The sequence below is a fragment of the Pimephales promelas genome, chromosome 9 (genome assembly GCF_988280905.1).
Source record: "Pimephales promelas chromosome 9, fPimPro1.hap1.1, whole genome shotgun sequence".
NCBI classification, from domain to species: domain Eukaryota; kingdom Metazoa; phylum Chordata; class Actinopteri; order Cypriniformes; family Leuciscidae; genus Pimephales; species Pimephales promelas.
The window spans coordinates 4,856,025-4,869,212 of record NC_142777.1 but is presented as its reverse complement, the minus strand read 5'-3'; the positions used below and the strand labels follow the sequence as shown (position 1 = coordinate 4,869,212).

Here is a 13,188-nt window from a genome sequence, read left to right as displayed (position 1 = left end):
CGTTGTTTGTTTTGTTCCTTTCTTTTATTTGGCTTCACTTTATGTCCTTATACTCTTGAGTTATTTTTTTTTTAATTCTATAGTTGGGAGATTCTTTATATTTTCTTTGCCCACCACAAGAGTTATTCATTATTATTATCTTTGTTTATTTTTGCATTAAATATATAATTTGTCAAATAAATCATACTTTATATTTTTCACAATTCTGGGTATGGGTCGTCTCTTGCCATTGTAACGTACACCATCTCCTGATCACAACCTCAATGTTGCCCCTTTAAAACAAACTTGTTTGAAGGTGCGTAACACCATTATTGATAAATACCGTATATTGTGAGTATAGCCTGTGTATCATGATACGTCTTGTAGTATGAGGTTGCCAGGTCTGCATAACAAAACTACCCCAGTAGCCAATCAAAAAGAGCCCAAATATCAAAATTTAAAGAGAAGTCAATCCCATACCTAAAATAAATATTTATACTGTACGTGTTGTGAATGCACTCTTATGCACGTTAAAGAGTACTATATTGTCCTCAAAGGCTTCATACCAGTGGCTCTCCTTCACAAAACATTACATCTTCCACAGTTGTATCATTGGTACAATATAATATATTCCATATTTAAGTGTAAAATATCAACACGAGCAAGGAAATGTTTTGGGTTCAGTTTTATTGACAATAGATTACCACAACAACACATACATTGACAGATGGTTTGTTCTGTTTCTCCTTTTCTATTAAAAAAATTAAATAATTGTGATAAATAAATGGTTAGGCTAGTTTGAGAACTTCTTTAATCATGACACCCAGACCATCAAAGATCTCATGGATGGGAGCGTTGCACATGAACGCACTCGTAGTCACCAGTTTGTTCTTGGAATCCACATGCACCTCGCCAACATTTTTATTCAAGTGTTTGCTTCCCAGTTCTGCCATGGTTTTGGCCACCTGAGCGTACGGCCACCTGCGGGTGTAAGAAAGACAATATCAACTAATATCACCAGAAGCCACTCTTAACAACTTAAAGGTGCATTGTGTAATATTTAGGAGGATCTGTTTACAGAAATGCAAAATTGAGTGAGAATTGAGTGTTCACCAGCTGGAGCTATCTAACTAGTGGTAAATCTCTTCATTTGAGAATGCAATACTACTAATAATAGTAATAATATTATCAATAATAATATAATTACAGTAATGTGATAATGTATTTTGCATAGAATAAAGCTTGAAAGCATAGAATATACCTATCACTATTAGGTATTATAGTCTTATCACTCGCCTGTATTTTGATCCATAATCATGAAGACTCACAAAATGAGATGTTATGAAGAATATCATGGCAGTTACTTTTTCTTTTTCATACTGTAAATTAAAAGATGAATGAGAACGTCCCTGTCAGCTCAATTTTCATCTAAAAAAAAAAAGATTGTAATTTTATACTTCTAATAATTTGCAGATTAATATTTTACCATTTTTGTGTCCCTTTGTCTGTTTCAGTTCTAATAAAAGCAGTGGGCCTATTAAACAGAGAGCATGTGTGTGTGATTTTAGTTGGACCGAAATCTGAGAATGACCTGTTTAGTTGGCTCAAAGTTCATTAAAAAACTATTTCCAAAGCTGAACTGATTTTCTTTTTTTATATTATAGTAAGAATATGTATAACTCAATGTTGTAACTAACTGAAAAATCTGAATAATCGTTCCAAACCTACTGATTAGCCGGGGAAATGATCGACGATTAGTCGATTAATCGCTTCAAAAATCGTTAGATTAATAGATTATCAAAATAATCCTTTGTTGCAGCCCTAGTTTTTATTACCTTAGAATGAGCCATTTCTATCTGCAAACACCACGGGTCCCCTTACATTGAAATAGCCATTTTGCGCCGCCATGTTTCTACAGTGGCCCTAAACGGACAAACTACGCCAGAGTGCGTTTCGTCACTTCATGGAAAGAAGCTAGCTGAATAAAACACTGACACAATGGTGAATAATATTAAAAATATCCACAATAACATATCGTTTTATTGAATGATTAAGTAAACCTAATTTATCTTTGTAAAGAAACTGCCTACTCTCTGCTGTCTCAGACAACATCTATTCCTTTCGGCCAAAGTAACCTTTGTTGGTTGCAATTCACAACCTCACCACTAGATTCCACTAAAATTTGCACCTTTAAACCATCATCTCTATTATATAAACCCTGCTAGAAGACATTGCCCAAACTCACTTCTCACACTCGCAATCGTGTCCGACGGTGATCTCACATCCTGGGATAGCTTTGGCTGCCAGCACAGGGGAGATGCAGCACATGCCCATGGGTTTCTTCGCCTGATGGAAAGCTTTAATGACCTTCTCAATCTCAGGAGTGATTGAGTAGTCCTTGCCTTTGGTGGCCCAATCGCTCAGGTTTTTAGCCACTCCAAAACCACCTGCATGGCACATTAAGAGTTCATTCACCATTAATTGAGAAATCAAATCGTCCTTGAGCATTGAAATATAGGAGGTCAATGCAAGTTATACTGTAAACTTTTATTGAAACAAGTTATAATAATAATAATAACAATCCCCATCCACTGAATTGTAGTAGATCAATTTTTGTTTGTTCAGTTGTTGTTTGTTTATCATTTTAATCTGACTCATGTACGGCCGGACGTTCATGTTATTCAAATCGAGATAAGCAGTCAACGTCGCACTGTTCTTGTTCGTAGTAGTGGGCGTTTATATTAGAGGGCTAAAATCAGCGTAGAAAATGTCATTTTATTTCTAAATTATCGTTTTTTTTATATATATATATATATATATATATATATATATATATATATATATATATAGGTAACATTTTAGAGTAATGGTCCATTATTAATAGGTAACTATGCAGGAATGCAGGACAAATAATTAGTTCTTCAGCTACTACTATCAACTAATAAAAAAAAAAAAGCTTAACTAATCAGTAAGCAATATCACATTTAGGACTTGTATAATTTCTTAAATAATCAATAATTGCTGGATGAGATTAGCCTCATTAATAACTAACTATGACAAATTACAAACAACAATTAATTGCCAATCAGAACATTAACGTGTCTGGTATGTGATCAGATCTTTTTTTACTCTGATCACTAATCACTCAATCTGGACCATTATTTTGAAGTGGAAAAACGCGTTTAAAGTAAAAAAGACAATAAGTAACATCTCTTTATTTATTGTTACCAAATAAATAAATAAATAAATCTACTAACATTGTAAGTGCACCTTAGGAAACAAAATTAAAAAATGCAGTCCATGATTTCATTGGTTTGGCTTTCATTAGGAACTTTGGCCTGCTTTAAAAAAAACTATTTGTGCTTGTTTGTTGTGAAGTTGCTTAGCCAGGGTGGCATCACTTTAAGGGCTTTTGCACCGGGTAGTTATAGGAGCTAGACACCAGGGTGTTCCCTGAGAACTAATGGTTCCCTTAGGAACGTTTTCCTGGTTGTGTTCGCACCGCCAGTAGAGCTCTGAAGTGACGTAAGCCGCGCTTGTTGTTGTGACTTTTATTTTGACGGCGCAGAGAATGGTCAGCAAACAAACAGTGCTCGCATTATCCGTGTTCACTAGTTTACCGTCTGTTTAACAGTCCTGTCTAATGCGTTATTGGATAGAACTGTTATACACAGAAAGTAGACAGTATATGTCCGTGTGCTTGATGTCCAGTGTTGCTGAGCAAAAATACATAATACATAATAATGTTTCTCTTAGTCTCCTCAAAGTCACGTTGGATTTTCTCCTCAGCGTAAAGGTTAAGAGCTTCATCTATCACTGGTTTCCGTGTCCGTAGAGTTAGTTTGAAGAGTAAATGTAGCCTACAGGCTATAATCTGTGCACACACCTTTTTATAAAATGGCGGGTGTTTTGCGTGCGTTCGGCCAATCAGCGAACTCCAACGTCACTGGTAGTTCCTATAGTGCTGGTTTAGACCGGCTCTGAAGTAGGAGATATATTAGTTTGTCCAAAAGGAGATCCTAGAACTGAAATCGTTCCTAGTTCCTGTGTTGGGAACGCGCCAAAATCCGCGTACTTCCGCCAATAGATCAAGGAAATATGAAAAGGTTCCTACGGTGCGAAAGCCCCTATTGTGTATATTAGTTATGTAATATATATAGTAATGCATTTGTATGATGCCAGATGCCACAGATGTTTCGATTACCTGGGATGACGAGAGCATCAAAGGCGGTGACCTCGAGCTTGGCCAGGTCACTGATGTCCCCCCGGGCGATGCGGGCGCTCTCCTGAAGCACGTTCCTCTTGTCTGTCCCAGGCTTTCCTTCACAGTGATTCACCACATGCATCATCTCAATATCAGGAGCAAACATCTGAACCTGCACCACAAAGTGAGCTGCGTTAAAGCCAACTGAGGACAAAAACTTTTCTTCATTTCAAATGTATTCCAGATTGAATTAAAGGAAAGTTGTTAAGATTGTGTTGCTTTGTGTGGGTGTGTGTTTACCTTGGCACCTGCTCTACTGAGGTGTACCATTACAGCAGACGCCTCATGGACCTCTGTGCCATCATACACACCACATCCTGACAGAATAACAGCCACACGCTTTGCCATCTTGTTAAACTACAAACAAAAAAGGAAATCAACGTTAAATTATGTAAGTGTATTCATTTGAACACAATGTGAAGGTTCATCACAGTAAGACGAGAAATCAGAAGTACACAACAAATGCCAGTTACACACACACTTGCAGAATTAATTATTTAAATGGCTAGCAACACCCCTAGAGAGTTTAGCCGCCAAGGTAACACACTTCAGAGTTAAAGTAAACAAGTGCTGAAAACTTTTTCTTGTTGGTTTTATTATACACATACTGTAAATGTTGGTTACAATAAGAGTAATAGTGAGAATAATATTAATAGTACCATTAAACAACAACATTAAAACATAGAAGTTTCCGAGTGAAACTTAAAGCTTTCAGTAAATGCAGAATTGCAGTTGAGTAAATCCACGGATTTAACATACCTTGTTAAAAGAGTTGTCTTTTCAGTGAAGTGTGTTGCCTTTCTGAATGTTTCGAAGAACACACAGACGAACAGACGGGCTGACTGCTGCTTATATTACTGAAGGTTACGGTCCCTCCCACAAGGCGTGTTAAACAAACTGTCGGAGCTTCCTGGAAGGAAATATAAAGCTATTGTCTGTTTGTCCATTCAGACAGTGCTTAGTCATGCCTACATTTCTTTCTGAGCTCACCTGTATTTACATTGGTGCCATATTAACTGCACTGTTTCATAGCTTTATTGACAGGATGTGATTTGGAGACCTGCAGGCTATAAGAATATAAAACAGTGTATTAACATATTAGTAAAAATATTTAGTTTATTATAAATGTGTTTTTATATAAAATAAAATATAAATATAAATGTATTTAAAATATATATAAACGCTGGTGTTGTTTATTTATTTATTTATTTCTATTCGCGACTTTTCTATTTGTTGTCACAGATATTCCCTGGATAATGCATAGTATTCACATTAATTATGTAAAAATGCTCCATTACCTTTTCGTAATCTTCATTATTAGCTTTAAATAAATATTAATCTGAATGTAACACTTCTGTAAAATAATTTTGAAAAGTGTGTTTGTGCTATTTTTCTTTAAAATAAATGCATTTGTATCTTCATCCAGATTTGACAAAAATAATAAGGTATTTTTATATATAAATAATAAGGTATAAGGTAATAAAAAGTTAATAATAATAAGGTTCGAATTAGGGTGGGTCTATTTGAAGAACCAATGGTTAAAAAGTTAAACAATTGAAACGACATACTTTTGTTTTATTTTTATTTTTTTTATTTTTTATTTTTATTTTTTTTTTATTGCAGAACAAAAATACCAACACAGGGAAGTAATTCAAGGTGTACAAACAAACAAACAATAGTACCTAACAGAAAATAAGCATCCTGGGTATGCATACATCAAAATATGTAATACATTAAAAAAAAAAAAGCATAATTTTAAGGCCAAGTCATGTCTTTGAATAAATCATCAAAATACATCAAAAATTGTTCACTTTTCTTGTTATTTATAAGTCTAAGGGACGAAATAAAAGAGTCAAAATCAGCAAGAAAGAGAGAAAAGCTCAAAGGAGATTTAAGCCATTTTTAATACTTTTGTTTTATATTCGACGGATTGTAATGTATTCCCATCAGTGTTGAGGAAACTTCAGGGAAGAAGGAAATCAATCTTATGTAAGTGCTTTTCTGACATCATCGTGTACGTCGTCACTGTGTGTAGGCTACTGTATAAAGCTCAGTGCGTGTGAGAGCGTGTGTGTGTGAGTGAACTGTGAAGAAGGATGACGGAGTCTGAATCGTTGCATTTATCCATCGGAGTTCTGGGAGTTTCTGGAGGTAGGCTATGTGCAGAAAATAGAAAAACGTTTTATGAGATTTTAGATCTTACAAATTATGCATTAGCTTGATTATCGCTGTTTTTAATCTCGAACGGTAAAAAAGTGTTTTGTTTTATTAATCAAACAAAAGTGATAGGCTATTAAAAGAAATGTGTTTCGAATTTAAACATTTTATTTGCGATTTAGGCTTATTGCATTTTTAATCTTTTTAAATGTTTAATGATAAGTAATGCGCTATATAGCCTATTATCCTTGTGATTTAGGCAATTTATTATGTTTTTTTTTTTAAAGTAGAGGTCAAAGTTAACGTGTAGCCTACTGTGCTACTGTGGGTTTTTTTTTTTTTTTTTTTTGCCAGTAATAATAGTGTCTTATTATTAGGTTCTTTGTTGCTTCTGGTGAACAACTATGCAAGCTCTCCAGACAGACCTCTGATCACAGACACAGCTTTAGGAGTTCTGCTCCTCATCATTGCGGCTCTGCTGGCTTATTCAGGTAATATATTGTTCACAGAAATATGAATCACTTTGACATTTAACTAATTACTTACATGCTTCAAGTAAATCACAAGTTAGTTTATTTTATTTTATTTTGTCAAATGGAGACATTTGTAATGCACTTCTTACCTTTTTTTTTACTTAAAGGAGTAGTTTACTTAAAAAAAAAAAAAAAAATGTGCTGATAATTTACTAACCCCCCATGTCATCCAAGATATCCATGTCTTTCTTTCTTCAGTTGAAAAGAAATTAAGGTTTTTGATGAAAATATACCAGGATTTTTCTCCATTTAATGGACTTCAATGGGAACCAAAGGGTTCAAGGTCCAAAAGACAGTTTCAATGCAAACTGTTCAAAGGGCTTTAAACGATTTCAGACGATGAATAAGGGTCTTATCATTTAAAAAAAAAAAAAAACTTGCTCTGTTCTGTGATGCACGTTTGTGACTCTCCTGTTCGAACTCATTCATCAAAATGAATGAAACTTTTCCCAAGTCAACCCGTTCATTTCATTCGTTGAATGAACCAAATGACTAGAAAAAAGATTTGTTCATTTTGATGAACGAGTTCGAACAAGAGTTACAAACGTGCATCACAGAACAGAGCAAGGCGACCATTTGAGCTTATAAAACGTAAACTTTGTTATTTATTTTTGAAATTAGCGATTGTTTCGCTTGATAAGACCCTTATTCATCGTCTGGAATCGTTTGAAGCCCTTTGAACAGTTTGCACTGAAACTGTCTTTTGGACCTTGAACCGTTTGGTTCCCATTGAAGTCCATTATATGGAGAAAATCCTGGAATGTTTTCATCAAAATCCTTAATTTCTTTTTGACTGAAGAAAGAAAGACATGGACATCTTGGATGACATGGGGGTGAGTAAATAATCAGCATTTTTTTTTAAAGTGAACTACTCCTTTAAACATAAGCAACACATTTGTTATATATATTGTTTGTAACGTGCAGGATGATAATGCATCAGCCAGTGTTATTATAGGAAATTAATACATCCGCTAATTTAGTTGTAATAGCACAAAATGTAAAAAATATAAAAGATTTTTTTTTTTTCATCAGCTCATGTAAATCTCTCTCTCTCTCTCTTTCTCTCTCTCCCTCTCCTTCAATCATTCTCCATCTCACTGTCCTTTCATATAGGTGTACGGCGCAACCAGTCCCACAATGCACTTTTTGGTAGTTTGTGCTTGACAGTGTCCGCCCTATGGTGTGGTTCAGGTTTAGTGCACATACTTTCAGGTGAAAAGATAATAAATGGCAGAAAGGAGCTTAGAGATGCTATGGTGCCAGGTCTTGCAGCTTTCGCTCTGGCACTTCTTGTAATTTGCATTGTGGCTGTTATATGTCATGAGGTTGTCCTCTCATTCATTGCCCTGGCCATAGGTTTAGCATGTGCCCACCAGATTGCTGGTTTGGCAGATTTGGCTTTCGGGCAGACAGCCACCGCTGTCTGCTACCTCATGGTCTGCTTAGTGGGCGCTTACTTTGGCAGTGGCCGTTTGTTGTCTTACATTACGCAAAGAAAGATTCAGCTACCCGGAACATTCAAGAAAGAGAGCTTGAAACCGTTACAGAATAAAGAAGCTAATGATGTCGTGACCATTGGTATAATCATGAACCTGCTGTCAGCTAGCGTGCTAGCTTGTCGTCTGCTTGGTGTTGTGCCTAAGCTTTTCTCTGGGCATGTGCCATGGCTGTGGACCGCAGGTGTCTTTCAGCTGGGTGTGTGTGTTAAGAGCTATAGATCTATGGACACCCTGGCGGCCACTTTCTATGGCTTCACATCGATTCTACGCTTCACTGAAGGGTACACTGCGCTGGTTGAGCACTTAACAAACCATGTGCCCTATTCCCCAGTGCCTTTTCCAGCTGTATTCTCTGTGTTGTTTTTCATCCTGGCTTTGTTTAGCTTGCAGGGAGGATTCGTGAACACTATCTACCAACTGTTCTTTGTGGCATACTGTATAGCAATTGCAGCCGAACCCCAGAGCTTCTCTCAGAGAGGAACACAAGGTGTACAGGCTGCCATCTTTGTTATGTCTGCTTTTGTGCTCTTTATAACCCTTTATAACATGGTTTCCCTAAACAAGATACCCACAGGTGCCGGGTTCCTTAAGAACCTGTTGAGCCGCAGTAATAAATTTGTTTTACAAACCCATGACAAAGATCTACATGCTCCCTATCTGGGCTACTCTAAGTATGCAGACGCTGAGGTGTTGGGCCATGGTTGCAGTGTCCTGGCTGCCTTTTCAATTACAGCCTCACTTTCAAATGGAAACCCCTTGGGCATTCTCATCCTACCTTGGGCAGTGGTTTCAGGGGGTGTGCTACACCTAATATGTGGTTTTGTTGCCTTTGCTCGGGGAAAGACTCTAGAGAGTACGACTTTCATTCTTTACGGCATCATGTGGACCGTGTGGGGACTGACACGCTTTGGCGGCCTCTATGGAGATGTGCGTGGCCTACACCTAGCTGTGGGAATCATCAGTTTCATGATCTTCAATGTATTAGTGACCGCTGGGGCTCTGTTTCTCAACAAGGCTTGGTTCGTCTATACCTTCACCTTCCAACTCATCCTCATTAGCTTCTTACTGGATGCAGTAGGCGTACTGCCCTACGGCTACGATATCGGTGTGACCATCATTGTTGGGCTCGTCAGCTTCTACATTTTCCTGGCCAGCATTTTCAACTCCACCTTTAAAAGTCCACAACTGCCATTCGGTGATCCTTTCATCAAATTGAGTGGCTTTGGAGGAGGCAAAGATAGTTGCCCTCATCTTACAGCCAGGAGGTCCACATCTGTTCAGCAGATTGCAGGTGAGCCACTATCGAAAAAGTGTATAGCCTTAAGGCCAATTTATAATTCTGCGTAGGGGGCGCGCAGTAGGTACGGCGTAGCACACACACAGTGCGCGTACCCTTCGCCGTAGACTGACGCGCACCTCCTCAAAAATGTAACTACACGTCGCGTCGACGCGGACCGCAAGATCTGTGATTGATATCGTATTTCCTGCATTTCCGCACGTACCATTTCACACATTTCCGCACGTACCATCTCCGCCGACGTCTTCTCTCATTTCTGCCTTTTAGTTTTAGTAATTTCACTAAAATTAACAGTTTTTCCATCTCAATAAGCTCCAACTCCAACATGATCTGCTCTCTTTCAGTCGCCATTGCTTGTTGTAACCTAGCTGCGAGGAATCTAAGCACAGTGGAACATTAAAACCCTCTGCCGCCAACTAGCGTTTCGGAGCAGTACTGCAGAGCAACCAAGACTTGAACGCAGAAGTATAAATGCTCACAACAGCGTTGCCTACGTGTGTAGCTTACGATGTATACTACGGCGTACCCTCGACGCAGAAGTATAAATTGACCTTAGTCAGGGAAGATGCCATATTGTACACAAATGAAATGGGGGATAGCTATGAGGGATAGACTCTTTACAATGGCATCCCCTCTAACCAAGCCTTCGTGGCCTAATGGTTAGAAAGTCAGACTGGTAACCCGAAGGTCGTGGGCTCGATTTTCAATACCGGCTGGAAATGACTGAGGTGCCCTTGAGTAAGGCACCAAACCCCCAATCGCTCCCTGGGCACCTACTACTCTCGGTGTGTGTGTCTACATGTATATTCACTACTCACTGCTCCTAATGTGTGTGCACTGACTTGGATGGGCTAAATGCAGAGGACAAATTATGAGTATGGGTTACCATACTTGGTCTTCACTTCACTAAATATGGCACTACCCTGACTAAGGTCTATTATTGGCAAATCAGTTTGCATTTACATGAGTTTGTATGTGTCTATAGACTTTCCTTTCTATTATGACAGAGATCATGAAGAACGGGGGCATATGTGGAATGCCCACAGACACGGTCTATGTACTAGTTGCAGCTTGCAATCGCCCGCAGGCTGTTGAAAAGGCATATAGGTAAGCCTAAATGTACAGCAAGAATAACCACTTTTGGTTTCTGTTCCTCCATTAGTGTCTCTAACCATGTAATCACACCTCTATAGTGTAAAGAAACAGGCTAAAGAACGTCCCATGTCCTTATGGATTTCATCCATAAAGCAGCTGGAGCCAGTCAAACAACAGATCAGCCCTGTTCTCTGGGACTTTATGGAAGCTGCTTGGCCATCTTCCATTAGCCTGGTTATAGCAAGAGGTGGGTGATGTGATATTAGACATTAGGACCTGACCTGTGTACCAAATGATGTAACATTAAACCCAAACATCACTGTTTAATCTTAGCTCCATGGATGGAGTTCTTTGGATTGGGCGAATCATCAAAATATATTGGAACACCACAGAGCATAGCCATTCGAAACCCAGACTGCGCTGTCGCTACACACCTCATAAATGCGGTATGTGTTGTAATTGTTTTCTCATGGAAATGTTGGACTTTATCATAGTCTAAACCATGCGTTCCTGTTTGACTAGGTGGGTCCCATTGCGGTCACATCTGCTAATCCTACTGGTGAGGCAGATACTACACATCATAACCAAGTTTATGCAAAACTTGGGGACAAGGTACAAAGGTGGTTTTCTTTCTTTTCTTTGAAGATTCATATGACTGAAAGACTAAAATGTCATTGGCCCAAATCCTGCAGGTAGATGGGGTGCTGTGTGATGGACCGTCGCCAGAGAATATCGCTTCCACAGTGGTAGACTGCACCAAAATCGAGAGTGGCCAGATTGGATTTTTCCGTGTCGGTCTTATTCCTAAATCTAAGGTAACTCGTGATCATTCTAGCATGGATGTCCTACTATTCACAGACATATGCAGCTATGTGGCGTTAACCGAAAATCTGTGTTGTGATTTTTCTGAAGGTTCTTCAGATCTTTGAGGGGATCCAGAAGAAGCATGTGCATGGTGAACTGAATGCAGCTTTCGAGACGGATATCGCAGACCTCCACAGAGATCTCTCAGTCTCTCAGACAGACTTGTCAGATACTAAAACAGACTCTGGGTTTGGACATGTGACCCCTGCCAGCTCACAAAGCTCTCTGGACCTCAGCCAACAGGATCATCAGGAGGAGGAGGCGGACGATTCTCTATAGAGACTGCCAAACACCGAATTTGTTGAATCTGTCCATTTTGAATTGCACAGTACAACCTTTTAATGGGATGACAACAGATGATTCGGACAAATGGGTCAGGAAACAATGACATTACATTAGGATTGTATTTAGAATTATGGTAATTATATGAATTAATAAAATAGGTAATAATAGGCCTCAATTTTGTAAGTAGATAACATCGATGTGTTGTTAATTTATGTGAGGTTCTCATTATCTTACTATTCTAAACCATTTTCTAATTATTTATTATTATTTTTTTAAATATCAAAATGTTAAATTGTATATTTTATGCATTTGTCAATATAATGTTTTATTTCTGCAATATATTGTATAAAATATGTTTTGAAAATTGTCAACTGTGTTTGAGCAGTGTGGGCATGAGGTGGGATTCTTCTGAAAACTTCTTGTATACAGCCTTGGGGTCAAGCAATGAAGGCAATGAGTCAATGGCAGCCACAGAATGCTTAGTAAAATGTTGAGAAATTTGGCAATGATTTGGACAGATCTTAGTAGTCATGTTAAGGGTGTAACAGTGGTCAGGTTAAGTAGTCAGGCTAATCTGTTTAACATTTAGCTCACAAATGTGGGTGACTCCTAGACCCAACCATGCCTCAAACCAGAGACAATTTATAGACATGCCACTTCCTAAATCCTCAATACAACTATATGGGGAAAACCTGTAACGCCAAAGATGGCGGTTGTATGCACATAATAATAATAATAATTCATTACATTTATATAGCACTTTTCTCGGCACTCAAAGCGCTTTATATAGAGGGGGGAATCTCCTCAACCACCACTAGTATGCAGCATCCACCTGGATGATGCGACGGCAGCCATATTGTGTCAGAACACACACCAGCTTACTGGTGGAGAGGAGACAGAGTGATGAACCCAATTGGAATATATATATATGGAGATTATTAGGAGGCCATCATGTACCACAGGGCAAATTTGGCCAGGATGCCGGGGTTCCACCCCTACTCTTTCGAAAGACATACTGGGATTTTTTTGTGACCACAGAGAGTCAGGGCCTCGGTTTTACGTCTCATTCGAGGATCCCCATTACTATACTGTTAACGTTAGGACGTTAACCAGGCTCAGCCCTGCTTAGCTTCAGTGGGCAACCAGTCTTGGGCTACAGGGTGATATGACTGCTGGCATATTTTATACATGCCCCGCCCCTCCTGCTGGAAAGCC

General features: G+C 38.5%; 2 protein-coding genes across 2 annotated transcripts; one reads left to right on the top strand and one right to left on the bottom strand.

Annotated features, from left to right (window-relative positions):
- Positions 1 to 649: 649 nt before the first annotated feature.
- LOC120494896 (glutamine amidotransferase-like class 1 domain-containing protein 3, mitochondrial) lies at positions 650 to 5,117 on the bottom strand. The gene is made up of 5 exons (XM_039694251.2): positions 5,003 to 5,117; positions 4,484 to 4,600; positions 4,184 to 4,355; positions 2,225 to 2,426; positions 650 to 960 (listed from the first exon to the last, which is right to left on the bottom strand). The coding sequence occupies exons 2-5, from the start codon at positions 4,589 to 4,591 to the stop codon at positions 768 to 770; spliced, it is 675 nt and encodes a 224-aa protein (XP_039550185.1). The 5' UTR covers positions 4,592 to 4,600; positions 5,003 to 5,117; the 3' UTR covers positions 650 to 767.
- A 1,169-nt stretch (positions 5,118 to 6,286) lies between these two features.
- LOC120494883 (uncharacterized) lies at positions 6,287 to 12,340 on the top strand. Its single transcript, XM_039694228.2, has 9 exons — positions 6,287 to 6,394; positions 6,778 to 6,891; positions 8,047 to 9,723; positions 10,737 to 10,836; positions 10,923 to 11,071; positions 11,158 to 11,270; positions 11,347 to 11,436; positions 11,517 to 11,639; positions 11,737 to 12,340. Exons 1-9 carry the CDS (start codon positions 6,340 to 6,342, stop codon positions 11,965 to 11,967), a joined length of 2,652 nt encoding a protein of 883 aa, XP_039550162.2. The 5' UTR covers positions 6,287 to 6,339; the 3' UTR covers positions 11,968 to 12,340.
- Positions 12,341 to 13,188: the final 848 nt, after the last annotated feature.